Source organism: Suncus etruscus, chromosome 10, assembly GCF_024139225.1.
Source record: "Suncus etruscus isolate mSunEtr1 chromosome 10, mSunEtr1.pri.cur, whole genome shotgun sequence".
In the NCBI taxonomy this organism is placed as follows: domain Eukaryota; kingdom Metazoa; phylum Chordata; class Mammalia; order Eulipotyphla; family Soricidae; genus Suncus; species Suncus etruscus.
In genome coordinates, this window is record NC_064857.1 from 36039664 (window position 1) to 36064751 (window position 25088).

The 25088-nt window shown below is 52.8% G+C and overlaps 2 protein-coding genes across 2 annotated transcripts; both read right to left on the minus strand.

Moving 5' to 3' along the window:
* Positions 1 to 1137: 1137 nt before the first annotated feature.
* On the minus strand, positions 1138 to 13673 carry CRTC2 (CREB regulated transcription coactivator 2). Its single transcript, XM_049782382.1, has 14 exons — positions 13490 to 13673; positions 9186 to 9287; positions 8996 to 9112; positions 6775 to 6836; positions 6075 to 6143; positions 5728 to 5831; positions 5599 to 5628; positions 5393 to 5457; positions 5258 to 5307; positions 4910 to 5148; positions 4124 to 4533; positions 2438 to 2707; positions 1862 to 2048; positions 1138 to 1771 (listed from the first exon to the last, which is right to left on the minus strand). The coding sequence occupies exons 1-14, from the start codon at positions 13634 to 13636 to the stop codon at positions 1551 to 1553; spliced, it is 2073 nt and encodes a 690-aa protein (XP_049638339.1). The 5' UTR covers positions 13637 to 13673; the 3' UTR covers positions 1138 to 1550.
* Positions 13674 to 14775: 1102 nt separating this feature from the next.
* On the minus strand, positions 14776 to 19624 carry SLC39A1 (solute carrier family 39 member 1). The gene is made up of 4 exons (XM_049782286.1): positions 19371 to 19624; positions 18653 to 18876; positions 17279 to 17409; positions 14776 to 15970 (listed from the first exon to the last, which is right to left on the minus strand). Exons 1-4 carry the CDS (start codon positions 19553 to 19555, stop codon positions 15314 to 15316), a joined length of 1197 nt encoding a protein of 398 aa, XP_049638243.1. The 5' UTR covers positions 19556 to 19624; the 3' UTR covers positions 14776 to 15313.
* Positions 19625 to 25088: the final 5464 nt, after the last annotated feature.

A 25088-nucleotide genomic window follows, 5' to 3' on the forward strand; every position in this document is an offset into this window, starting at 1 on the left:
TTTGGAAAAAAAGAGGAAGAGAGAAGACTGCAGGGTGTGGGAGAGAGAAGGGCCCACAACTCAGTTCTGACTTGTGGGTACCGAAGAGTTAACAAAGGTTGGCATCTGCGCGAGAAAAGTAAGGTTGGCACACACACACAGACACACAGACACACACACACACACACACACACACACGTCATCTTCGGTGGCACGAGTGAGGTCCAGGAGAGTAGACAAACAGGTCAAGCTTCCTGGCAGGATGACAGAGATGAGACCACCGTGCTTCCCCATCAAAGACCTCTGGAGCATGAGGCTGGCTGTACACAGACTCCTTGCCTGACTTCTAGGACCAGTGAGACTGAATCAATCAGCGTCCTACGTGGCTTCAGAGTGGCCCAATCCTCGTGAGAGCCTTAGCACCGAGGCAAGGTACGGGAGCAGGGCCTTTCTTCTGGAAACAGCTGCCAATAGATTCAGCCAACAGCTGCCTCCTCACATGCATACACTCACTGCCAGGTCTCAGGGCGATGAAGAGCAGCCAGTCTGGCCAGGGCTCTGATGCTGCAGCTGGCACTGATCGGGGAGGGCACATGAGGTGAGGCCTGCTGCTGCTCTCCGGTCTACAACCAGGCGTGGTGCTGAGCACAAACCCAGAACAACTGCGGCTGGAGCCACTCCATAAATATGGTGAGCCGGGAGAGAGTATAGTGGAGAGAGTGCTTGCCTTGCACATGGCCAACCTGTGTTCGATTCCCAGCACTACAACACATGGTCCTTAGTCCCACCAGAAGTGCTCCGAGCACACACCCCAAGTGAGCTGTGAGCACCATTAGGTGTGGCCCCAAAACAAAATACAGTGGTACAATTAAGCTGGGTTGTTAGCTTTATGTATATGAGGCTCCTAGTTTGAACCCCACCCAAAAAAGCAGCTCAGCAGATGAGTCATTACCTTAAAAATTCCCCCATCAGGGGCCCAGAGTGATAGTGCAGTGGGTAGGACATGTTCCTTGCACGCAGCCAATCCGAGTTCAGTTTCTGGAATCCCAAGTAACCCTGAGTACCACTGGTATGACCCCTGAGCACCACCAGGTATAGCCCAAAACAAAACAGAAAAAAACAATTGCTCCATCAGGTCCCAAATAGCAGACAACTACACCAAGATTTGATTATTTTTTTATTAACATATAATATATTTAATAAAAAATAACATCCACTCTGGCTCACTTCACCACTGTAAGGGGAACGAGCGGAGAAGAGGGGCTGGCACTGCCACCCCTGGCATCTGAACAAGCCCAGCTCAGGGCTCCCCTCGGCCCATGCATTCCCAACAGGCTCTGACCTCAGACAGACATTTCAAAGTTACAAGTGCTTTGGGCCCTTCCTTTAGTCCCCCCAGGCCCAACCCTCGTGCTGAATCCTGGGGTGACTTGAATAAAGTAGCCCTTCCTTGCTTTTGGGATCCTTCGATCATGTCAAAAAAAGAGGACCAAGGCAGAGCTGAGTCTACTGGCCGAGGGAAGGGAGAGAGAACAGTGATCGGGATAGGCCAAGAACCATGACAAGGCCCCTCACTGTAGTCGGTCACTGCGAAACGAGTCCTCCACAGCAGGGTCGGGGAGGAGGGCGCACGGGTCACTCAGCATGTTCAGCCCCTCTAGGCCCAGAGGCTCCATGCGTAGCTCCTCTTCCAGCCCCAGCCCCAGCTCCAGTCCAGTTGCTGACACCTCAAAGCCAGGAACTCCAGCCAGAGCTGCGGCAATTTCCTTAGAGAAACCTGGGGAGGCATTGCCTGGGCAGATGAGAGAGATGGGTGAGGACTCCAGACCCTGGAGATACCCCCACAACCCTTGATGCCCTGCTGCACCATGCATCTCTTTACCTGTGAGAGTGATGTTCGGCCCTGAGCCATGGCGGGAACAGTGGGTCAAGTTCTGGTGGTTGAGGGCCTGGGGGTCCTGGGGGCCACTCATTGGCCCCTCGCCCCCTAAAAACCCGGTTCCTTCGGAAAAGCCAGAGGGGTCCAGCACCAGGCTGGCTGACGAGCTCTCTAGGTTGAAGTGCTCCAGCTACGGGCACAGACAAACTCTGAAGTTATGTGTTTCTAGGCAGTGTTCCTACCCGGCCCAGCCTGACCCACTGTCACATGCCTCACCCCAGGAACAGATGCTGACAGTGCAACAGAAGCAGAGAACAGCCCGGCGGGTCTGGGCACAGTACTTACGGGGACAGAGCACTATGTGTGGGGAGAGGGCTGGAGAGAGCAGCGAGCACCCAAGAGCAAGCTGTTGGGGAGAGCTGAGAAGAGGGTGGGAGCAGGTGAGAGGCAGGGAGAGGAACCCCTGTCTCCAGGTGTTGGCGGGAAGAGGGGTAGCTAGCACCCTGATTTCCCAACGTAAGCGCAGCAGCAGTCCTCTCAGGCCCCAGCTTCTTCGGCACCTAGGATGCAGATACTTACATGACCCAGGCCAAAGTCATTCAAGGGCCGATGGTACAGCTGCTGCCCATGCCCACTGGAGCCGGCGGCACACAGGGTCCCAAAGTGGGAGGGTCTGCCTTGGGGTTGTCCGCCAGAGGGTTGCCCCGAGCAGGCCTGAGATGACAGCCCAGGCTGTGGGAGAGGCTTGGGAGTTGGGGGCTGGGTAGGCAGAACTAGACTGGGGGGGCTGTATGAGTATGGAGGCAACCGCTGGTCCGTGGGCAGTTTACTGGTGTCCAGGGGGACGCCCTGAGGAAAAAATAAGGAGGAGAGGGGCCTTTACCCCTCAGTGTTTCCCCACCACCATTGCAACACAAACCTGACAATGTTCCCACAGGCAACCTTGGGTTGATGCTTTCACTCAAATAGTGCAGCAAAGTGAAACTGAGTTAGGCTTTAGAATGCTCCAGAGACTTAACTTTTAGACTTCCACAGTTAAATGCTCTTTGGCAGAGCTACATCCAGCCCCAAGCAAGGAGCCTCCTGACCCACTCCACAAGGGAACTATTCCTATTCCTCCACACTGTAACTGCTGTCAGTTAGTAGAGCCTGTAAACCACCTCTGTGGTGAGAACTCTTGCAGTGACCTTGAAATTGTTGTTCTAAAGCCTCAGAGAACCCCGGGATATAGGGAAAAAGAGTTGAAAAAAGGCAGAAAGTGGGGGTATTAAGTTCAGTGTGTCCCAAGAGTAGAGTACTTGTTGACCTCTTTCCTACAACAGAGGCACCTGTCAAAGGTGGAACAGAGAGATGAGTCAGAGTAGGGCGGGGAGGAGAGAGGAGAGAGAGGAGAGAGAGGAGAGAGAGGAGAGAGAGAGAGAGGAGAGAGAGAGAGAGAGAGAGAGAGAGAGAGAGGGAGGGAGGGAGGGAGGGAGGGAGGGAGGGAGGGAGCGAGGGAAGGAGGGAGGGAGGGAGGGAGGGGAAAGTTGGGCCAAGGAATGGGAATAGAAGAATAAGGTTTAAAGAAGGCGAACAGAGAGCAAAAGTGAAAGAAAGAGAAATGGAAGAGCTAAGGGAAGGCCCTACATGAAGCATTTCTGGTTCAAGTCAAAAGAATTCCTGGGGCTGGAGAGATAGCATGGAGGTAAGGCGTTTTTGCCTTTCATGCAGAAGGTTGGTGGTTCAAATACCGGCATCCCATATGGTTCCCTGAGCCTGCCAGGAGTGATTTCTGAGCATAGAGCCAGGAGGAACCCCTGAGCGCTCCCGGGTGTGACCCAAAAACCAAACATAAATAAATAAATAAAGGAACAATTCTTATTCTGCTGTGTGACCTGTGTAAGGAAGGGTCTGGTCTCTGGCTATCATCTACGAGAGAAAGAGGTGAGCTGATGGATCTGATGGATCTCCATCTGCCAGGATGGAGGCCTGGGAGAGAGACAGGTGAGAGGGACAGGAGCCACGTAAATTGCCATCTATGGAGCTTCAGTGGGCTCAGCCGAGAGAGATGCCCCTCGGCCCTTGCTGTGATGAAAAGCGACACAGAGTTTTAGCAGACCTGTTCGTTCCCCTGAGCTAAGAGAAGCGAAGCTCGATGGAGGGCACGTGGCACCGAGAGGAATGGAGAAGACAATGGGACACGGAGCACAGGAGGGAACAGTGAGGGGGAATCACCGGGGTGGGAAGAAGGGAGAGGGAGACACACAAGGTGGGCAGCACGCGTACCTGAGTGATGGAAGACAAGGTGGGTGACATTGTTGGCGAGAACTGTTTGGGCAGCTGCTGCTGGGACCTTCTGGCATCGGCTGGGCCCGCGGGCAAACTCAGGGGACTGAGGGGCACGCGGCGGTGGTGGCGGGGGGAGGCCCCAGGGGTGGAGGCAGAGTATGGGGGGGCGCCCAAGCTGGGAGGGGAAGTGGAGGAGCAGGAGGAGGAGGAGGAGAGGGCGGGGGCACTGAGTGAGGGGTGACCTAGGGAGGCAGCGGGCAAGGCGTGGCGGGCCAAGGAGGAGGCAGGCAGCGAGGGATGACTGTGGGAGCCCTGTAGCTGGGGCTGGGGGCTGCGCAGTGATGCCTGCAAATTGGGGTTGCTTAGGGAGGGCTGCAAGGACGGGTGGCTGAGAGGTGAGTGAGGTCCTGCAGGCACAGACAAGAAACCAGAGAGGCCCACATTACTGAGGGGAACTGGGCCTCTGGCCAGAGAGGCAGCAGCAATGGGACCGTGGTGGCGGCAATGGTGATTGAACTCCCTACTCTGTTCCTGACAGGGACAGCACTGCTACCTATGGAGGGCTCAGCTCTAGCTTCTTCTCAGAAGAGCCACACTACACATTTTCCCAAGCAGAGACTTCAGCGATGGCGTCTGGGGGGAAGGGGTGTGGAAGAGTGGGGACGGGTGGTGGCTGGTATGGACAGTCAGAGGATGCCGGTACCTGTGCCTCCCACCCTTTATCCCCTTTAAGGGATACTGGCTAAGCAGTCCCCAGAACACCCGGCCACGCCAGCCACTCACCTGGTGCATCATAGCCCAGGCCCAGGTTTCCGCTAATGCCCAGGTGAGTCATGGTATGGGTTAAGTTCGAAGTGCTGCTGCCCCCACTCAAGCTGGGGTAGGCCGTCTCCTCGGGGTCCAGGGGGACAGGCAGAGGCGGTGGAAAGTGCAGGTTGGTGAGGTCAGGGAGGGATCCTCCCGTGTTCATGGCAGGTGGGAGGACAGGTACGGTGGCAGGCTGGTTAGGGGATGGAAAGATGCTAGGAAAGGAAAAGAAGGCTATCAAAGGGGGCCAATGGGCCGAGGAGAGGTCAGTCCCACATTTCCTGGGAGTCCCTGCCTGCCAACCACTCTCCTTGAGGTACTTACTTAATTCCAGGGACTTCACAGGAACGAGGGCGGGAGGAAGATGAGGAGAGCTGGGGAGCCAAGAATGTGGAAGTTAAAATAAGGCACCTGAGACCCAGAGAACCAGGCCCAGGGCAAGGAGGGAGACACACTTACCTTCTTAGCATCCCATGGCTTCAACAAGTGCTTATCATCTAGCAAGTTCTGCTCAATGGGAGGGACTTGAAAGAGAAATACTGGGGTAAGACTCAGAGGGGCAGCCAGAGAGTCAGGGGTCTCTTCCCTGACTTCCCACAAAATCCTAACCCCAAGGCAGAGTTTCCTGAGGACTCAGCGGCTAAGAATGAATGAGAGCCACATACCTTTGGAATCCATTTCCCCATCCAGAAAACCTGCAAAGGATGTAGCCAGGTGAGCTCAGCACAAGTTGTCTGGCAAAATCAAAGAGCAAACCACTAAGGCCGCCCCACTCCGCTACCCATGCCGCTTACCTGCACGGCGGCCAGGCAGGACACTGGAAGGAGCGGGACTGGGATAGGTGTCCTGAGGGCTGGGGTTCATCACACTCGTGTGAAGGGCAGAATCAGAACTTGTCCTGTGAGGGGAGAGAAATAAGCTGGTACCAGTGATAGTCTTTCTAGTCTCCTAGTCTCCTTCAGCACACAGAGACTATGCCAGAAACTACAGAAGAGATATAACTAGGGGCCTGGGAGAACTGAAATAGTAGGCCCTAAATTGTAGTATGTCCTAAATGGTGACGAGGCCCTAAATTAATTCTCTGGTCCTGAGCCCTGAGTCCCCATGGAAACACATGGCGCTACGAAGGTAGAACCATCACCTGTTAAGTGCAGATGGCAGGCGAAACAACTGTCCCTTCTCTGCAGGGAAATTACCCCATGGCATCGTCCTAAGAGAAAAAAAGAAAAAAAGAAAAAAAAAAGTCACAAGGAGGAAGGGGAGAAGTAAACAAGGCAGGAAGCATGAAAGTGAACAGACAGATGAGAGGCAGCCAGGACAGAGGTGACGGAGGTGAGGCACCCAGAAACCTGTCTCTGCCCTTCTGGTTCTATTGTCTTGTGACCCATAAACATGTTCCTCCCCTCAATAATCTGAGAAAGCTGGAAATCCTCCATTGCTCTTTGCTAGGACAAGCTAAAATGTGAGTCTTGGAAAGGGACGAACAGAAGGAAACATGCAAGAATCTGAGAGGGCGGATGTGCCATCTTGCTTAAACTCTACACAGGAGGCAGCCATGCAGTCACTTGCACTTGCAGCACTCCCCTTCTCCCCTCCACTCCCCCCCAACCCCAGGCACACACTAGTCACAGCGACCACTGGTCCTGCCCTGGCTGGGCTGGGAAGCTCAGCTGCCATGTCAACATGTCCAAAACTAGACTCTGACCCATCTCCTCGAATGCCCTCAGCCTTTCCAGCTCTGCAGTGATGGAAGCAGGTACTGCTGAGATTTTCCTCAGCTCCACCCCAGCCACCACCACAACCAAGAACTGGCAGAAGGGCCACCTGCTTGCCACACTCACCTCCGCCAGCTGGAGTCCGGGGGTGGAGATAAATAGGCAGGGCTGTAGGGGGAGCTGTCCACGTAAGCAAAAACACCAGTTAAGGGAAAAGGAATGAGGGATGACAGAAGGAAGAGGAGGCAGTTCCCAGTGCTGGAGTGCAGGCCTGGCAAGAGCAAGGCCCCAAGTTCTATCCCTATACACATGGGTCCCTAAGCACTGAGCTCATTATAGATCACCTAACAGTTCCCTGAGAACCAGGCACCACTGTGCCCAAACCTGGAATCATCCATAGAATCATTACGAAGCCACTGCCTCACATGCCCACCCAGGAGGAAATAAATGCAACTGATGAATTGTCTTAAAAAGCTAACAGTGGGGCCCGGAGAGATAGCACAGCGGTGTTTGCCTTGCAAGCAGCCGATCTAGGACCAAAGGTGGTTGGTTCAAATCCCGGTGTCCCATATGGTCCCCCGAGCCTGCCAGGAGCTATTTCTGAGCAGACAGCCAGGAGTAACCCCTGAGCACTGCTGGGTGTGGCCCAAAATCCAAAAAAAAAAAAGCTAACAGTGTATGGGGCCGGGTGGTGGCGCTAGAGGTAAGGTGCCTGCCTGCCTTGCCAGCGCTAGCCTTGGACGGACCGCGGTTCGATCCCCCTGTGTCCCATATGGTCCCCTAAGCCAGGAGCAACTTCTGAGCGCATAGCCAGGAGAAACCCCTGGTGTGGCCCAAAAACCAAAAAAAGCTAACAGTGGGGGCTGGAGATAGCACAGCAGTAGGGCATTTGCCTTGCATAAAGAAGGACGGTGGTTTGAATTCTGGCATCCCATATGGTCTCCTGAGCCTGCTAGGAGTGATTTCTGAGCATAGAGCCAGGAGTAATCCCTGAGAGTTGCAGGTGTGACCCAAAAACAAAAAAACAAAAACAAAACAAAAAAGGGAACAGTTAGGTTAGAGTGATAGCACAGCAGATAGGGCGTTTCCATTGCATGAAGCCGACCCAGGTTCGATCCTTATGTATTCCATATGGTTTCCCGAGCCTGCCAGGAGTGATTTCTGAGTGCAGAGCCAGGACACCCAAGCACTACCGAGTGTGGCCCAAAGATAGATAGATAGATGATAGATAGATGATAGATAGATAGATAGATAGATAGATAGATAGATAGATAGATAGATAGATAGATAGATATAGAAAGAAGATAGATAGACAGACAGACAGACAGACAGCAGTGAGGCCAGAGCGACAGTACAACAGGTAGGATGCTTGTCTTGCATGTGGCCAACTCAGGTTCGGTCTGCGGCATCCCATGTGGTACCTGAGCACCACCAGGAGTAATTCCCGAGTGGAGCCAATGAAAGACCCCTGAGCACTGCTAGATTAAACCCAAAAAGTAAATAAAATAAAAACAAACAGCCAGGGCTGTTTGAGAAGAGACAGTGGGGAAGATGCTTACCTTGGACCTGGTCAACTAAGGTCCGATCCCAGAGGATCTCCTGAACACCACTGGGGTTGATCCCTAAATACAGTCAGGAGTAAACCCTGAGCAAACCCAATATGGTCTAAAACCAAAACCAAAAATAAAAGAAACAAACGGGGGACTAGAAACCGCAAAGCAGGTAAGGCATTTGCCCTGCACAAGTCCAATCCGAGTTCAATCCCCAGCATCCCCACATATGGTTGGTTCCCTGAGCAGTGCCAGGAATGATTCCTGAGTACAGAGCCAGGAAACCTTAAACATAGCCAGGTATGGCCCCAAAACAAAACAAATAAACGAACAAGGGAAACAAACAAACAGCCTTTTCCTCAGAGAATGGAAGAGAAGAAGACAATCAAGCCTAGTGGAGCTGGAGAGATGTAAGTGATACCTGGGCAGGACCCAAGGGAGTCAGGACTGGGGGGTGTCTGATATTGAAATCTTAGAATTAAAAGGGGAGGAGTCAAGTGAATAGGAGGAAAAGCTCCCCTCCGAGGGGACAAAGCAGAGCACAACACTCCTGGCAGCACAGAGCAAGTTGAAGGAAGGACTGACAGTGGCAGACAGAGACAGGGACAAAGCCTCAGAAGAGCAGCTCCTGTCACTGGAGACAGAAATGACACGTGGGCCCACCAGTCCCTTGGCAGAGAGCCTGGGAAAGTGACAGCTCCAAGAGACAAGCAGAACCAAACAAGACCCAAAGTCCCTTTCTTCCTTGAGCCTGCCACACTGCCTGCTTGTAGGCGTTCTAGCCGCCAGAAGGATATGTGGCGGGGATAGCGGCGGAGGGGGGACACCATTCTTCGAGGGTCCCGCTGCACACGTTCAACCAGCCCGTGGTGCCGAGTACTCCGAGATGAGTCCAAAGGGGAGTGAAGGGGGCCCTGGAGAAAGAGAGTGGCATCAGCAAGAGAAGTTGCCTCACCCTCCTGTGCCCACAGTGGTACCCTCACTCACCTGGAGCTCAGTCAGGCCACAGCCAATCTGGTTGACATTGGGCAGGGAACCCCCATAGTGGGAGTTCCGGGTATACGCCAGGCGTAGCTTCTGGGCCTGTAACTGAGACATGCGACAGATGGAATGTCAGGGAGGGTCCCAAGCACTGTTCCTGTGCCTGTTGTTGTACCTGCCATCCTTATCTCCTGGGCAGGTGACAACTAATTCTGTTTTAGAGATATGTGCCAGAGAGAGATGCAGCGAAAAAAGGGGAACAATACAGAGAGAAGGTGGAAAGGGGATATGCCAGGAAACAGAGAAGAGAGAGAAGACAGGGCAAGATGGGGAAGGGGAATGAGAAGGGAGGGAGGGGGAGAGAGGGGAGAAGGAAGAGAGGGAGAGAAAGAGAGAGAGAGAGAGAGAGAGAGAGTCAGAGAGAGTCAGAGAGAGGGAGGGAGAGGGAGAGGGAGAGAGAGAGAACAGTAAGGTAAAAAAAAAAAAAAAAAAAAAAAGAACAGCCAAGAGAAACGCAGTGCTGGGAAAGGTCCCAAGACTCGGAGCCATCAGAGGGAACATCAGGGCCTGGCAGCACCTTCCAAGCCGGGCCTGTCCCAGTTGGCAACAGGCTAAGCAGAGTCCCTGAGGGGTTCCAGGAGCCCCCAGGCTAGTCACATGGGCTGCTCCCGGAGAAGAGCACAGGGAAGGCCCCTCCGCTCTGCCAGCCCATCCAGGTCTTATGGAAGGCCAGAGCACAAACTACAGGAGCACCTTTTCCCTACCCAGTGCAGAAGGTGTGTGTCTCTCTGGGCACTGCCACAGCCCAGCATCTGCAAAACCATACAGGACCTGTACCCCTGAAGGAGAAGAACCCCGAGGCACCAAGGCCTCCTAGCCAGAATAGACAATGCTCAAATTGGGGCTACGCTTCTACCTGAGCTCCTTGTAGTACTATAGCCCTGGAGCAACAGACCCCCAACCTGGACTGGAGCCATCTGGCTGGCTCACCCCACTTCAGGAGCGATCTCTGGCCCTGAGGGAGGCTCCACAGTCCTTTCTATCCTGGTTCATTTCAGCTCTCCTGGACATAAAGTTAAGCTCTGACTTCTAACCCTCCAGCCCAAATGTAAAAGGTCCAAGTGGAAGTGGGGTGAATTGTAAGAGTTTGTGGGGTCAAAACACATTGTGCATGGTCAATACCAGAACTGACCTCTATTCCAAGTTAGTTCCAGGTTGGGAGCTTCAGGGTTCTGAATCCCTTCAGAGTAGCTACTCAAACACACGACAATCCTGCCACTTAGAAGGACAGGTCCCGGCCCCCACTGCCACAATGACCTTCCAGCTGGTCCAGTAACAAGAGCCTGGGTCTCTCTCCATGCTCTGACTCAGGGGTATTACTCTGTCCCTGTATGCCTCCAATGTGTCAGTAGATATCATCAATAGATAGATCATCATCAGTAAAGGAGTCCTCACAGATATGAATCTTAGCTTTGTTTGCACATAGGGCCTCATATTCTCCCCAGCCACTGACTTACTATCTGCCCTCTTGATTCTATCCCAACAGGATCCAAAGCTTGCACAGGAGTCAATCAAGAGCTGCACTATAGGATGTGAGGGCGATCTGGCTGCAACATCTGTCACCCCACTGATTGCCAGGGTTGATTCATCTGATCTGGCTGGCTAGGTGGATGTCTCCTTCCTCCCTCACTGCTCCATGTGCGTCCCTTCTGAAGCTGCGCGTTAGGTCAAAGAGGATGGCCTTCCCCAAATAGAGATGGGCCATTCTTCGGTGGAGGGTATACGAGTAATTGTGCTCCCCTGCTAGAACCTCTAAACAAGCTCTCAAGAGCTGTACTATGCTCCTCTATTCAAATGGTGACACACAAGACTTAGTACCCACCTCTCCCTGTTTTGAATCCGTACTAGGATGCATGCTCCCTGGAGACTCAGATGGAAAACACACACACGAGCGCACACACATGGTAAACTGTTGCACACATACGAAACTACCAGGTACTGGGGGCCAGAGCAATAGCACAGTAGTTTGCTTTGTACATGGCCCACTACATTTGATCCCCAGCACCCCCACTTGGTCTCTGAGCCTGCCAGGTGTGATTTCTGAGCACAAAGCTGTGTGGCCCAAAAGCAAAACCAAAAGAAAAACAGCTACCAGGCACACACATCTACTCATGGTCTCCAGTCTGGAGATTTAAGGGGGCCACACAAATGCACACACAAAGATCAGAAAAAGTGAGGGAGATGCACAAACACAACTGGAACCTGGCAAGTGGAGAGAAGGATCCACAGGCAAGACTGAGCTTTGCAATCCGAGACTGACCTCCTGCCAAGTCTCCTGGTTCTTCACGCTGGAGAGGGTCACTACAGTCCCACACTCGGGTCACAATAGTATCTCACCTTGGGTGACTAATCTTTCAACCAGTCAATCACTATTGTACTTCACTTGGGGGTCACTATAATATCCCACCCGGGATCACTAAAGGATCTTTTTATTTTTATTTTATTATATTTATTTATTATATTTATTTATTTATTTATTTATTTATTTTGGTTTTTGGGTCACACCCGGCAGCACTCAGGGGCCATTCCTGGCTCTACGCTCAGAAATTGCTCCTGACAGGCTCAGGGGACCATATGGGATGCTAGGATTTGAACCACCGACCTTCTGCATGCAAGGCAAACACCCTACCCTCCATGCTATCTCTCCGGCCCCCGCTAAAGTATCTTAATGGGGGGGTCACAAAATTACTTCATTCAGGGTCATTCAGTCACTTGCCAGGGAGTCACTAAAATACTGCACTCAGGTCACTATAACACCTCAACAAGGTCACTACAGTAACTCACTTAGGATCACCACAATACCTTACCTGGGCCCCACAGTACCTCATACAGGGTCACTGCATAATCTCACTAGGGTCACTACAACTCCCCCCTCTGGGTAACACAATATCTCAGCTGATCACTACAGTACTTCACCCCAGTATCTCACTGGGGGGTGGGTGTCACAACAATACCTCAGCTGGAAGTCACTAAAGTACCTCTCTTGGGGTCATGAAAACATTTCACTTGGTCACCTTACCAGAGGAAACTAAAGTACCTTGCTGTGATCACTACAGTGTCTCACCTGGCATCGTTACAGTACCTCACCCAAGGTCACCACAGTGCTAAATTGCCTCACTCGGGTCACTCCAGTACTTCACCTGGGTCATATGGTATCTCACCTGTATCACCATAGTACCTCACCTAGATGTCAGTAGAATACTGACACAGTAGAATGAATAAGAACACGGGTTAGTTCAGGACCTCACCTGGGTCAACATAGTACCTCACTGTGGGTCACTAGAGTACCTCATGCGGGCATCACTGCAATACCTCAGCACGAGTCACTGGAATACCTCCTCATGGGGGCTCACTGCTGTACCTCACAGGGGTCACTGGAGAACGTCACTGGGGGCTCAATGGAGTACCTTACCAGGGTCCCTGGAGTACCTCACTGGGGCCACTGCAGTACCTCAGAGGATCACTAGAATACCTCACCAGGGATTGCTGTAGTACCTCACTGGGGGGTCACTGGAATACCTCATGGGGGTCACTGGAATACTTTAGTGGGGGATCACTGGAATACTTCACTAGGGGGGGTCACTGGAGTACCTCACTGGGGGGGTCACTGGAATACCTCACTGGGGTCCCTGTAGTACCTCACCAGGGGTCATTGTAGCACCTCGCGGGGGTCACTGGAATACTTCACTGGGGGGTCACTGGAATACCTCATGGGGTCACTGCAGCACCTCCCCAGCCAGGTGGAAGAAGACGTGCCCCGAACTGGGTGGGGCCAGGAGCTGCTGCCCTGCCCGGATGGATGGCGCCCACCACTGACACCGGGCGAGGGTGGTCGCCCGCCAGGCTGCCTGCCGGGGCTGTGTGTGTGGGGGGGGGGGGATGAAGCGTCCCCTTGCCCTGTCCCCATTCCCCCTCGCCCTTTCCTCTCGTTCGGCCGGCCACTGGGCCCGGGCGCCGGGCGTCACTCGCTGGGCTGCCAGGAAACGGCGAGCAAGCGAGGCTCGGGCCGCCGATCGGGAGGGAGGAAACCCGGCGAGGCGAGGCGAGGCGAGGCGAGGCGAGGCAGCAAAGCGAGGCCAGCGAAGCGGCGGGGACTTCCTGGCCCGCGCGCGCCCCCCGGGATGCAGCGGCGCGCCCCGCGGGCGGGCTCGGCGTCTCCGTCTTCTGCGCCCCGCATCCCCGCGCCCGGGCCGCTCGGCCTCCCCGTCGCCGTCCCGGGCCCGACCGCGCGCTCGCGCTCACTCGCTCACCCGGGTGGAGCCGATGTCCATCATCACCTCCTCGAAGGCCGCCGTCTCCTCGGCCTGCCGCTGCTTCTGCAGCGCGATCTTCTCGCTGAACTTGCGCGGGTTGGACGTGGCCGCCGAGCCGGGCCCGTTCGCGCCGGACGCCGCCATCTTCGCCCCTCGGCCCCCGCCTCGCCGGATCCAACCACGGCCTCCGCCGCGGGCCCCGGCCCGGCGCTGCACCAGCCGCCGCCGCCGCAGCCGTCGCCTCCTCCGGCGAGCAACCTCGAACCCCCGGCCCCAGCCTAGCCCTGACCCGCGGCGCGCGGGGCACGCCGGGAGCTGTAGTTTGTTTACGCGCCCCCTGCCCGCCCACGGACGCGCGGCGCCGAGAGGAAATGGACTACACTTCCCGGCAGCCTCCGCGGCGCCCGGAGACGCTCCGCCCCGCGCGAGGCCACCTGGGAAATGTAGTTCTAGATGGACGCCCCGGCCTATTCATGGAGAGGAAGAGAGGAAGAAAGCAAAAAGGCGTGGAAAGGGAAGGGAAGGGGTGGAGACGACGGGGAGGAGGGAAGGAAGAGGCAAAAGGCAAAACCGGGCCTGGAGCAACAAGTACAGCGTGAAGGCACGGCGTTTGCCTTGCACGAGGCCCTACCCGGTTTGATCTCTGGCACCACAGGATGGGCCCATGGCGCCTCCAAGGAATTGATCCGTTTGCAGACTCATTTGCAGGCCAGGTGTAATTCAAAAAACAATCTCACCGGTCCCAGAGGTGGGCAGAGAGTAAGGTGCTTGCTTGCCTTGTACAGCGGCCAACAGTGTCAAACCCTGGCACATTTAGTGCCTCAGCACTGCCAGGAATGATCCCGGAGAATCACCAAACACAAAAACAAACGTGTGCAACAGGGAAACTAAAGTAGCTTGAACCCCTTTACAAGGACAAACAAATCAGACTCCACCGACATATAGAAACATCTTTTATTTGGGTAACGTCCCAAAACAAGTCAGTTAGTAAAATAGATTCTAAAGAATATGGCCCTGTGCACAGCCCTCCCGCCCACAAAATAACCCTGGGTGCTGCCCCCTGGAACAGTTCTAGTATAAAAATTTTTGGCAGCTTAGCATTTAATCACCTCGCATGGGACATGTCCATGTTTCCCTCATCCTAGGGTGCAGCAGTGTGCTAGAAGCTGGCAGCCCTGCTAACCAGCCCAGCCCACACCTCTACCCTGGCCAGGTTCTGGGACCAGAATGAAGAGCAAGCAGTCCCCCTCTACTGAGAGGTGGGCAGGGCTCAGTGCCCTCACTGTGCTTTGAGAAAGGTTACTTATTTGGCACTTTAAAGAGAGAACCCAGAGAAGGTAGCAAAGCTGGCACAAAGGGCTATCTGACAACATCTCTGGGAGGATGGAAAGGGAGTAGACATGAAAGCAAGGGCCAAGGAAAGGGACAGGGGAGGAGCTGTCACTGCAGCACAGAGGGCTGAAATGGATTAAGGCCTTTATCCCACAGCTGCTGAGCACCCAATCTCAAGCCGCCCCAGTCAATCCGTCCTGTGTGTAGTGTATGATGTGATTCTGGCAGTCCATGAGTGACTTCATCATACTACCATGCCTGATCATGCCCAGTGATTTGATGGCTCCTTGTCTCTTGGCTATGGAGCCAGATTACTGTCTGGTTACTTCCCCTCTCACTGGTTAGATAATCCCAGAGGCTCTCTCCTCACCTCCCTGAGAGCGCTGGCCCTCAGTGTTGTCCTTTCCCACAATGCACTGCTCCCCCATAGACTGGATGGTGGAGGGGTTAACACACAAGATCCCTCTCCCCAGTCCCTCTCAGGCTCCCCTAGATTTGGATGAAGAGCAGGCCTGTGAGCAGTGCAAAGCCTGCTAGGAGCAGAATCACCTTGAGGATCCTTTGCTCAGGAGTGGCCAACTCCTGGGGCAGGATTTCCAGGAAAGTGATGTAGAGGAAAGTGCCCGCCGCCATGCCCTCCAGGACAGACTGGGCCAGCTGGTGCAGTGGACCCGCCGACTGTGCCAGAGCCGTGCCCAGCCCAATGCCCAGAGGTGTCATACACGAGAAGAGGAGCCCACAGCCAGCCACCACCTGAGCTCGCAAGCGGCTCTGCAGCAGCCGCAGGGACAGGCTGACGGCCAGGATGCCCTTATGGAGCAGCAAGGCCAAGCACAACTCCAGAGCCCTCGCCCGGTCTCGCTGCAGCCCCACGGCCAGCCCCTCAAATACCGAGTGCAGTGCCAGTGAGAAGACCAGTACACAGGCACGCAGTGCTGAAGGAGAAGCTGGGACGCAATCGGCCTGCGGGAGCCCAGATCCATCGTGCCAGTGCTGAGGGCCACCGTTTGTTGATCCCAATAGAGCCCTGGTCTCCTCTCTAGGCGGGGGTCCCGACTGCTCCTTGTAAGCCAGCGTGATCTGTTCCATCACCAGCACCAAGAAGAAGCCCATGGCCAGGATGAACTCTTGCAAGGGAAACTGGAGCTGTGGGCAGAGGAGTCAAGTTCCGTGAGGTCAGAGTGACACAGATGTTCTGGGTCACATAAAAACACATACAATGACCCAGAGTCACACCATTACGGCATCATCCATCGGTGCTTCATGTACACCACGGTAGCTCAGTGACACTTCTGGCTGTTTGTGGATGCTGGAGGCGGTACTGCCAGCCTCTAGCTCTTAGATGTCAGGAACAGATACAACATTCTCCCAGCCTAAACCGTGATGACTGAAAGCTTCTCCAGACATTAGCAGGTACTTTTTGGGGAGAGCAATCAAACCGAGCCCTGCTGAGAGTCAGTGACAGAGCCAGGCACAGCTTCATATGTGTACTACGAAGGGTGATGCACTGGCTCATATCCATGCCCGCACCCCACACACCCCCAGGAGCCACATGCTCTCATGGGTCATGCTGTGCTCACAGGTCAGCCACAGCTATGTGGAAGGTTTCTTCCAAGTCATTTCCTCCATCTCCAGAACACAAATACAGAAGAGACCAGGGAAAGTCTCAGTTTTTCCTATGAGACATTCCCCTGTCGTAGCCTTGACTGCCCACAGCCCACTACTTTGGGCAATCCAACCCTTTGGTAAGTCCGGCTAGGTCTTGGGAACTGGTCCCTTACCCTTCAAAATTTGCAGGAGTCTATAGAAGCTGGGGGATCGAACTGCAGACAGTCCTGGGTCAGCCACGTACAAGGTGAATGCCCTACTGCTGTGCCATCGCTCTGGCCCCGATTCTTTTTTGCTTTGTATTGGGCGCCACACTCAGCAGTGCTCAGTGGCTGCTCCTAACATGTTGTTGTGGCAAGGAAGGGGTTGTTGCCAATAGAGTTCTGGGGAAACTATGTGATGCTGAAGCTCAAATCCTGGCCTCCTGCATGCAAAGTCTGAACAGTAGCCCTTGAAATGACTGTTTTCTTTTTGCTCCTTTGGGCCACACCTGGTGGTGCTCAGGGATCACTCCTGGTATGCTCATGGTGCCAAGAACTGAACCTGAGTCGACCACATGCAAGGCAAATGCCCTATCCACTGTACAATCACTCCAGCTCCTGAAGCTGATTCTCGGGGTACTGTTAGCTTCCTGGAGTTTGGAACAGAGAAACCCACATACCCGGTGCTGGTCAAAGAGACCAGCATTGGGAGTAAAACACACAAGGTTACGTTCTGTAACCAAGAACTCTACTGGAGACAATCCCAGGAGCCTTGCATGCAATCCTGGAATGACACAGCCACAATTCTGCACTAAGAAATCCCTTCCCAAGTACAGGGTCACACAAACAGCTGAGCTACACTCACTGTCACGTGCAGGGCCGCCAGGGCGTCATCTATGGCGGCCAGGTAGTCAGGCAGCAAGTCGAGGAGACAGGTAGCCAAAAAGACGCCCCCAGCAAAGCAGCTGACCAGGCTGAGGGCTCTTTGTCGGGAAGCTGTGAGGGGGAAGGGAGGAAGCACAATGGGAATAAGAACAAGAACCCTCCCCCCCAAAAAAATTGGGGGCCGAAGACTTGCCTAGCATGCAGATAGGGCGTTTGCCTTGCATGCAGAAGTACGATGGTTCGAATCCTGGCATTCCATATGGTCCCCGAGCCAGGAGCGATTTCTGAGCATAGAGCTAGGAGTAACCCCTGAGCGCTGCTGGGTGTGACCAAAACGCCCCCCCCCCAAAAAAAAAAAAAAACAGGAACCCCTCCTAAGGACCCAAAATCTCAACTTAGTGATCCCAAGCAAACAGTCAGATGTGACCCCAAAAACCAAAGGCAACTGTTAAAGAATTACACATATTGTTCCTTCATTTTTGTTTGTTTTGGGCCATACCTGCAGTGCTCAGGGGTTACTTCTGGCTCTGTGCTCACACTCTTATCATGATATGAGATACTGGGGATCGAACTTGAGTCCAAGTTCGATCCAGGTCAGCGAGTGCAAGACAAACGCTCTACCGCTGTGCTATCGTTCCAGCTCCCATATTGTTCCTTCTAAAGAAGATAGTTCGGGGAGGTTTTTTTTGTTTGTTTTGAGGTTTTTTGGGGGGAAGGGGTCACCACCCAAAAAAGTGATGCTCAGGAGTTTCTCCTGACTGTACTAAAGAATAACTCCTGGGGCCGGGCGGTGGCGCTGGAGGTAAGGTGCCTGCCTTGCCTGCACTAGCCTAGGATGAACCGCGGTTCGATCCCCCGGCGTCCCATATGGTCCCCCAAGCCAGGAGCGACTTCTGAGCGCATAGCCAGGAGTAACCCCTGAGCGTCAAATGGGTGTGGCCCAAAAACCAAAAAAAAAAAAAAAAAAAGAATAACTCCTGATTGTTTTCAGATATGGTGCCAGGGATCAAACCCGAATGACCACATGCAGTATTTCTTGAATGAAATTTTACTTAGAAAAATGTGATGGGAGAGAAAGAGAAAATACATGTTCTAAGACAGAACAAGAGCTTGAAAGAGCAAGTTGTCCCTTTTTGGGGGAAGGTGGGGGATTTGGGGCCACATCTGGGGATACTGGAACTCAAAACAGTGCCTCGAACTGAAAACTGAGCAAGAGCTTTCAACCTTTGTTATCTGTCCAGCCCCAGGTCACCTTCCACTGCTCAAGCCCAAGGCCCCAGGAAAAGAGAGAAAGCACTTACCCCACCCTGGGGGTGGGGGTAGAGAAGGAGAGCAGGAGAGCCTGGAGCTGTACCTGAAGTTCCAGGCTGGATCCCAGCACGGCGCAGCACGCAGATGGGCACCAGGCTGCAGACTAGAGTAAGCAGCAGCAGCAGCACCAGGGCGCCCAGTTTCACCTCCAGCCCCACTGGCAGGGGGGGCTCGGAGGCTGCGGTCTCGGGGCGCCACACCAGGAGCTCGGGCTCTCCCCAAGGCCCCATAGCGTTGGTGGCGGTGGTAGCTCCGGGACTCTCAGGCCTATTAGAGAGAATAGCAAGAGAAAGGGATGGTCACAGGAGGGGAGACCAGCTGCAAGTGGGGAAGTGAGTGGCGAGCAGAGGCCACTCTCAGGCCTGCCCCTGCCCCTGCCCCCTGCCCCAGCCCTGGTGACTCATCCGCCAGCTCCTGGGTTGTTCCTCCTCCTCCTCCACCCATGCTGAGACCCTTCCAGGGGCTGCTAAGGGGCTCCCCCAAAGTTCCAGCACCCTTTCAACAGGCCTGCCAACCACTAAGGAGAGTGGAGGGAAGGCAGGGATGGTCTTGGGGGTGCTGGGAGAAGGGGTGAGAGGCTTCGGGGATACCCCAGGAGCCAGAGGGAAGGCAGGGGTTGCCCTGGGGATGGTGAGAGAAGGGGTGGGTGGCTTTTGGGGATACCCCAGGAAGCAGAGAGAAGGCAGGGGTGGCCCTGGGGGTGCTGGGAGAAGGGGTGGGTCGCTTTGGGAATACCCCAGGAACCAGGATCCCTCTCCTACCGGTGGTCCCCGCTTAGTACCAGCCCCCCAAAAGCAAGAGTGGCCGCTTCGGACAGCGATAGCGTTGGAGGGCCGGAGAGGAGAGGAGGCGTCTGAAAAGGGCCGGGGGTCACTGTGGGGGCGTGCAGGACTCCACGACCCAGGGCGGAGTCTGCACTCGGGCTCCGGGAGGCGGGCCCCGGCATCGCCAGGGTGCCGGGAAGCAGCAGAGGAGGCGTGGACGCGGACTCCGCCTCCAGAGCACCCTCGGCGGAGGCCCCGGATTGAGCCCCGCTCCCGCACTCACCGTCCGGGGCGCCAGAAACCCCCCGCATCCGCGCGCTTCCGGCCGCCGCGCGGGAATTCCCGCCCCCCGCCGCCGTTACGTCAATCACGCCAGCGACCAATGACAAAGCTTCGGAGGCGGGGCTTGCTCGTGAGTGACGTGAGCAAGGAGCAATCGGACCCGCCGGGGGCGGAGACAGAGAGGACCCGCTCAGCGCTCGGGAAGGGCCTTTTTTGCGAGGCACTCTGGACGGATGCTTGAGGTCTGGGCCTTGCATGCAAAAGGACGGTGGTTCGAGTCCCGGCATCCCATATGGTCCCCCGAGCCTGCCAGGAGCGATTTCTGAGCGTAGAGCCAGGAGGAACCCCTGAGTCCTGCCGGGTGTGACCCAAAAACCGAAAAAAAAAAAAAAAAAAAAGAGAAAAAAGCACCCTCCTAAATATGTGCAAGTGGACAGGAAATACAACTTTTGGCAAGCACCATAATCATAACATGTATGATTCAGTGTGACCCCTGGCACGCACATATGTGAATACCACAGCTCAAGTGAAAATGAAATGTCAGCACCATGGCTGAAGCCAGGAAATTCTTGACCTACTGGCATCACAGCGTCAGCACCAAAAAGAGGGAACAAATATAAATAATACAAATACAAATAAATAATAAAAATACTCTCCTACCCCAAAAATAGAGAGATCAAGGGGCTTTGATGTGCGGTTCTGCAGGGCCTGCACCAGTTGTAGAGCCGAAGTTTTGATTACTTGGAGTTTTTTTGTTTTGTTTTAAAGAAAGCTAGAAACCACGTGTGTGGGACTGGCAATGAAATCTCATCCCACCCAGCATACCCAAAGCTTACCACTCCATTTCTCTAAAACTGCTTGTTCTTGGTTTTTGTTTTGTTTTTATTTTTAGCGATGCAATGCTCATGGATGATTACTGGCTCCTGGTGGTGCTCGGGATACCTTTATGAGATCCGGGGACGCTGGGAAGCTACTGCAAGACAGGGGCCCTATTCCCTATTCTGTCTTGGGCCACATTTTTCTTTCTTTTTTTTTTTTAACTTTATTTATTTATTGATTGAGTAATTGATTGATTTTTGGGCCACACCCAGCGGTGCTCAGGGGTCTCTCCTGGCACTGCACTCAGAAATCGCCCCTGGCAGGCTGGGAGACCATATAGGATGCTGGGAATCGAACCTGGTCCTTCCCAGGTTGGCAGCAAGCAAAGCAAATGCCCTACAGCTGTGCTATCTTTCCAGCCCGTGGGCCAAAATTTTCTTATCCTGTTGGTGGACTCTAAGATTCTTTTTCAGGAATGGGGGTTGTTTCTGTGTCACACCTGGTGGTGTTCAGGGATCACTCCTGGCAAGGTTATAGATTTCTGTGGATCCAGATTTGCAAGGCAAGGGCCTTCCCCATTTCATATATACCTTGGTGGGGTAAACATTCCAACCCTTAGGGTCACTGCCTTGCTTGCCTTTCCAAGAAGGATAAAAAAGGGAAATACCGGGCCGGGCGGTGGCGCTAAAGGTAAGGTGCCTGCCTTGCCTGCACTAGCCTTCGACGGACCGCGGTTCGATCCCCCGGTGTCCCATATGGTCCCCCAAGCCAGGAGCAACTTCTGAGCACATAGCCAGGAGTAACCCCTGAGCATTACCGGGTGTGGCCCAAAAACCAAAAAAAAAAAAAAAAAAGGGAAATACCGGGGCCGGAGAGATAGCATGGAGGTAAGGCGTTTACCTTTCATGCAGAAGGTCATCGGTTCGAATCCCGGTATCCCACATGGTCCCCCGTGCCTGCCAAGAGTAATTTCTGAGCACGGAACCAGGAAAAAACCCTGAGCACTTCTGGGTGTAACCCAAAAACCACAAAAAAAAAAAAAAAAAAAAAAAAAAGGGAAATACCCTGACAAGAAAAGGGAAATACCAGGCAGAACTGGGAAGGATGAAGAGCAGAAAGGACATTTCTTGAAAAACACTCTTTTTAGACAGTCATGGCCCTAGCTGCCTTCATTGAAGTCTCTCCCTGCTCCTAATAGACAGATAAAAGTGCCAGGATGCAGCTCAGGTGGCTGAAACGTCCTGCCTTGCTCAGTGTAGCACCAGGTCCCCCCTCCAGTCTTTTGATTCCTTTCCCTTCCTCCTTTTCTTCCAGGCTGCTAGCACGTTGTTCCCTACTCTTTGAAGACATTGGGGTTCAGCTCAGGACCTTCATGTTTCCTTCTTCTGAAAATCCTTTATTGGGGCTGGAGAGATAGCATGGAGGTAGGGCATTTGCCTTGCTGCAGAAGGACAGTGGTTTGAATCCTGGCACAGTCTACTAGCCTCAAAGAGAGAAGAGTTTGACCAGGGGATTGATAGTGTACAAGGATAGCACCTTACCCACTGCATTATTTCTACAACTCCCTACCTTAAAATAATGTGTGATCTTAGACAGGTCATTTTCCCATCAGACACTAGATAGGAAAAAGGAAAAAAGAAGTTAACTAGCTAGATGGTACCAGAATTTCTTTTCGATTTAACAGCAGTGGAAGCAGATTTTTTTTTTTTTTTTTTTTGGTTTTTAGGTCACACCCGGTGGTGCTCAGGGGTTACTCCTGGCTATCTGCTCAGAAATAGCTCCTGGCAGGCACGGGGGACCATATGGGATGCCAGGATTCGAACCAACCACCTTAGGTCCTAAATCGGCTGCTTGCAAGGCAAACGCCGCTGTGCTATCTCTCCGGGAAAGCAGATTTTTTTTTTTAATTTTCCATTTGATCAATGTCTACCATGCTGCCTGCGAGAAAACCCTTTAGTACTGTTGCTCGAGCAAATATCTAAGCAAGATTAGCTCTACTTTTCTTCTAATTAAGCAGCCTTCTAGGAAGCTTGCTTGGTCTCTTCACAAGCTGAACACAATGGAGGGAGATGATCTGGGAAGTCCGAGAAAGTCCCAACAGGAAGTTTAGTATAATATGAAGAATATATGGTCCAAGTATCCAAACCCTGTTTATATTAGTCACAGAGTTATCTTGAGAAACTTCTCACTTGTGAGTTGTTATGAGAAATAGGTAATATGCCAATATCTGCTCATAAAATAGTTGCATGGCTATCAACTCCTATTCCTGTTTTTTACCCTTTGTACACTCAAGTCTTCATTAGCAGAGTGATACCATAAACAGGGTACTTGCTTTGTACACAGTCAAACCAGGTTTGATCCCTTGCACTCCGTATGGTTCCCTAAGTAACTCCAGAAGTGCTCCCTGAGTAAGAAGTCAGGAGTAAGCCCTGAGTATAGCTGGGTGTGGCCAAAACAAATAACAAAAAAGTTTTCATAAGCAGAATGCCATTTAAAGGATTTGCCAAGATGGTTCAAAGGGCTGATGTGGGGACTGGAAAGATAGTACAGCAGATAAGGTGCTTCCCTTGCACAGAGCTGACTTGAGTTCAATCCATGACATCTCATATAGTTCCCAGAAACCTGCCAGCAATGATCCCTGAGTTCAGTCAGAGCCAGAAGTAAACCCTGAGCATACCTGGGTATGGTCCAAAAACAAACAAATAGAAAAAGGGCGGATGCATATGTCTTTCATGCAGGAGTCCAGGGCTCTATCCCTGACCCATGTGGTTTCCCAAACATCCATAATCAAGAAGTCAAGCCAGGAGTAGCCCCTGAGCACCGCCTGGTGTAGCTCCCAAATTAAACAATAACAAAAATGGGGCTAAAGAAATAGTACAGGAGTTAGGGCATTTACTTTGCACACAGCTAACTTGGGTTTAACCCCCACCAACTCATATGATCCCCTAAGTGTCACCATGAATGACTCCAGACCAGAGCTAGGAGTTAGCCCTTAACAACACCAGGTGTGTCCCAGCCCCCCCCCCCAAAACAAGGCAAAACATCTGAGTATTTTTTTTCTGCTTTCCTGTCTTGTGTTTCTATTTCCTATCGGTAAAGTTAGTAAACCCTCTCTTCCATTTATTTAAGATCTATTATGAATTATGTGAGAGAACTATTTATGAAGATTTTATTTTGCTACACGTTAGGGTTACTCAAGGTCTTACTCAAGGGTTACTCAAGGCTCTGAACTCAGGGATCTTTCCTGGGAGTGCTCAGGGGACCATATGGGATACCAAAAATTGAACTAGTTCCTACTGCTGTGCTCTCACTCCAGCCCATTTGTGAAAACCCTTAGTATACTTTACAAATGTAGGACACAACAGTGATGTTGCAACTATACACAATAAGACAAAACTCCCCAACTAAACCAAAGTGATTTTGTTTGTTTTGTTTTGGCCACACTCAGCAGAGCTAAGAAATCACTCCTGGGATGGAACCTAGGACCTGGGTTGTCAGTGTGCATGGCAAAATATCCTGCCCACGGTGCTATTACTCCAACCTTTTAATGATTTTTTTTTTTATGAAACTACCGTGAGAGTTAAAAATGTTAATAGTTGAGTTCTGGTCACTAAATGATTTTTAAACCTCTGCATTCCCCAGGCCTGTGTGTCCTTCCGTTAGAGCCCCAAGATGTCACCGCCCGACGAATAAAAGACCCCAGCCTCATTGGTCAGCCTAATTTATTGACATTCCACTCTAGCCAATCATGGAGCAACTTTCCTCGAGCAGGTAATCCCATTGGCTCCTTTCCCTGTCCCTCAAATTCCTCACCCAGCTCTGCTTCTAGATTCAACTGCTGCAAGAGCGCACGCAGACTGGAGCGGGGGAAGGGACCCGTTGCTTGTTTTAGACAATGTTCTTTTCGTCGGCCTATGCTCATCCCTGCCATGGTTTCCCGTTTATAAGATCGATGCCCCCATCCAACCCTGGAGTTGGCAGTTTTATCCCCCACCACAAAATAAATTTGCAACAAAACAAAAACTGAAACCCAGGCTGAAGAGGTAGGTAGCTGTAAGGGCTGGAACAAGTACCTGTTTTTCATGCTAGAACTTGGTTTTGATCCTTTGGTTTTGCTCCAAGCACGGCCCGGAATTAGCCCTGGAACTAGTCCTTGAGCACCAGGGGCTGGAGCACCAAAAGAAAAACGAAATGGATGTCCAGAGTTCAGGCATTCCAGTTTCCTATGTTTAAGTCCCAACTCTTTCTTCTCCCTTAAGGATTCACCCTGAAGCGTCCACAGTAAGAGTTGCAGGTGTTAAGAGAAACTGAGACAGAGAGGGCAGGTCTACTGTTTGTTAGCTGAGTCTGGTTTGTAGAAGCACAAACCCAGAGCCTGGTCCTCCCACATGTGGCACCCCTACGTGGCTTTCAACTGGGTGCAACCCATTTTCCAGGGGTAAGGCCGGGGCGGGGTTTGGCAGGGCAGGTCCAGGATGCAGATCCTGGAGGGAAGAAAAGGTGTAGTGTTTGGGCCAGGCTGGCTAGGCAGGACTAGATTCTACACAACAGGTAAGAGCCAGGAGGAATCATAGGTCTGATCGTAAGGATAAGACTGGAAGATAGACTGATCGA

Bases quoted from the DNA above. Each gene is read 5' to 3' on its own strand.
- CRTC2 (XM_049782382.1), bottom strand. From the start codon at position 13,636: ATGGCGGCGTCCGGCGCGAACGGGCCCGGCTCGGCGGCCACGTCCAAC. The intron at 9,288-13,489 runs GTGAGCGAGTGA...CGCATGTCTCAG, and splicing joins TGGACATCGGCTCCACCCGG to TTACAGGCCCAGAAGCTACG. The intron at 5,458-5,598 runs GTATGTGGCTCT...TTCTCTTTCAAG, and splicing joins TGGGGAAATGGATTCCAAAG to TCCCTCCCATTGAGCAGAAC.
- SLC39A1 (XM_049782286.1), bottom strand. From the start codon at position 19,555: ATGCCGGGGCCCGCCTCCCGGAGCCCGAGTGCAGACTCCGCCCTGGGT. The intron at 18,877-19,370 runs GTAGGAGAGGGA...TCTCTCTAATAG, and splicing joins GTACTAAGCGGGGACCACCG to GCCTGAGAGTCCCGGAGCTA. The intron at 15,971-17,278 runs GTGAGTGTAGCT...CTCTGCCCACAG, and splicing joins TGGCGGCCCTGCACGTGACA to CTCCAGTTTCCCTTGCAAGA.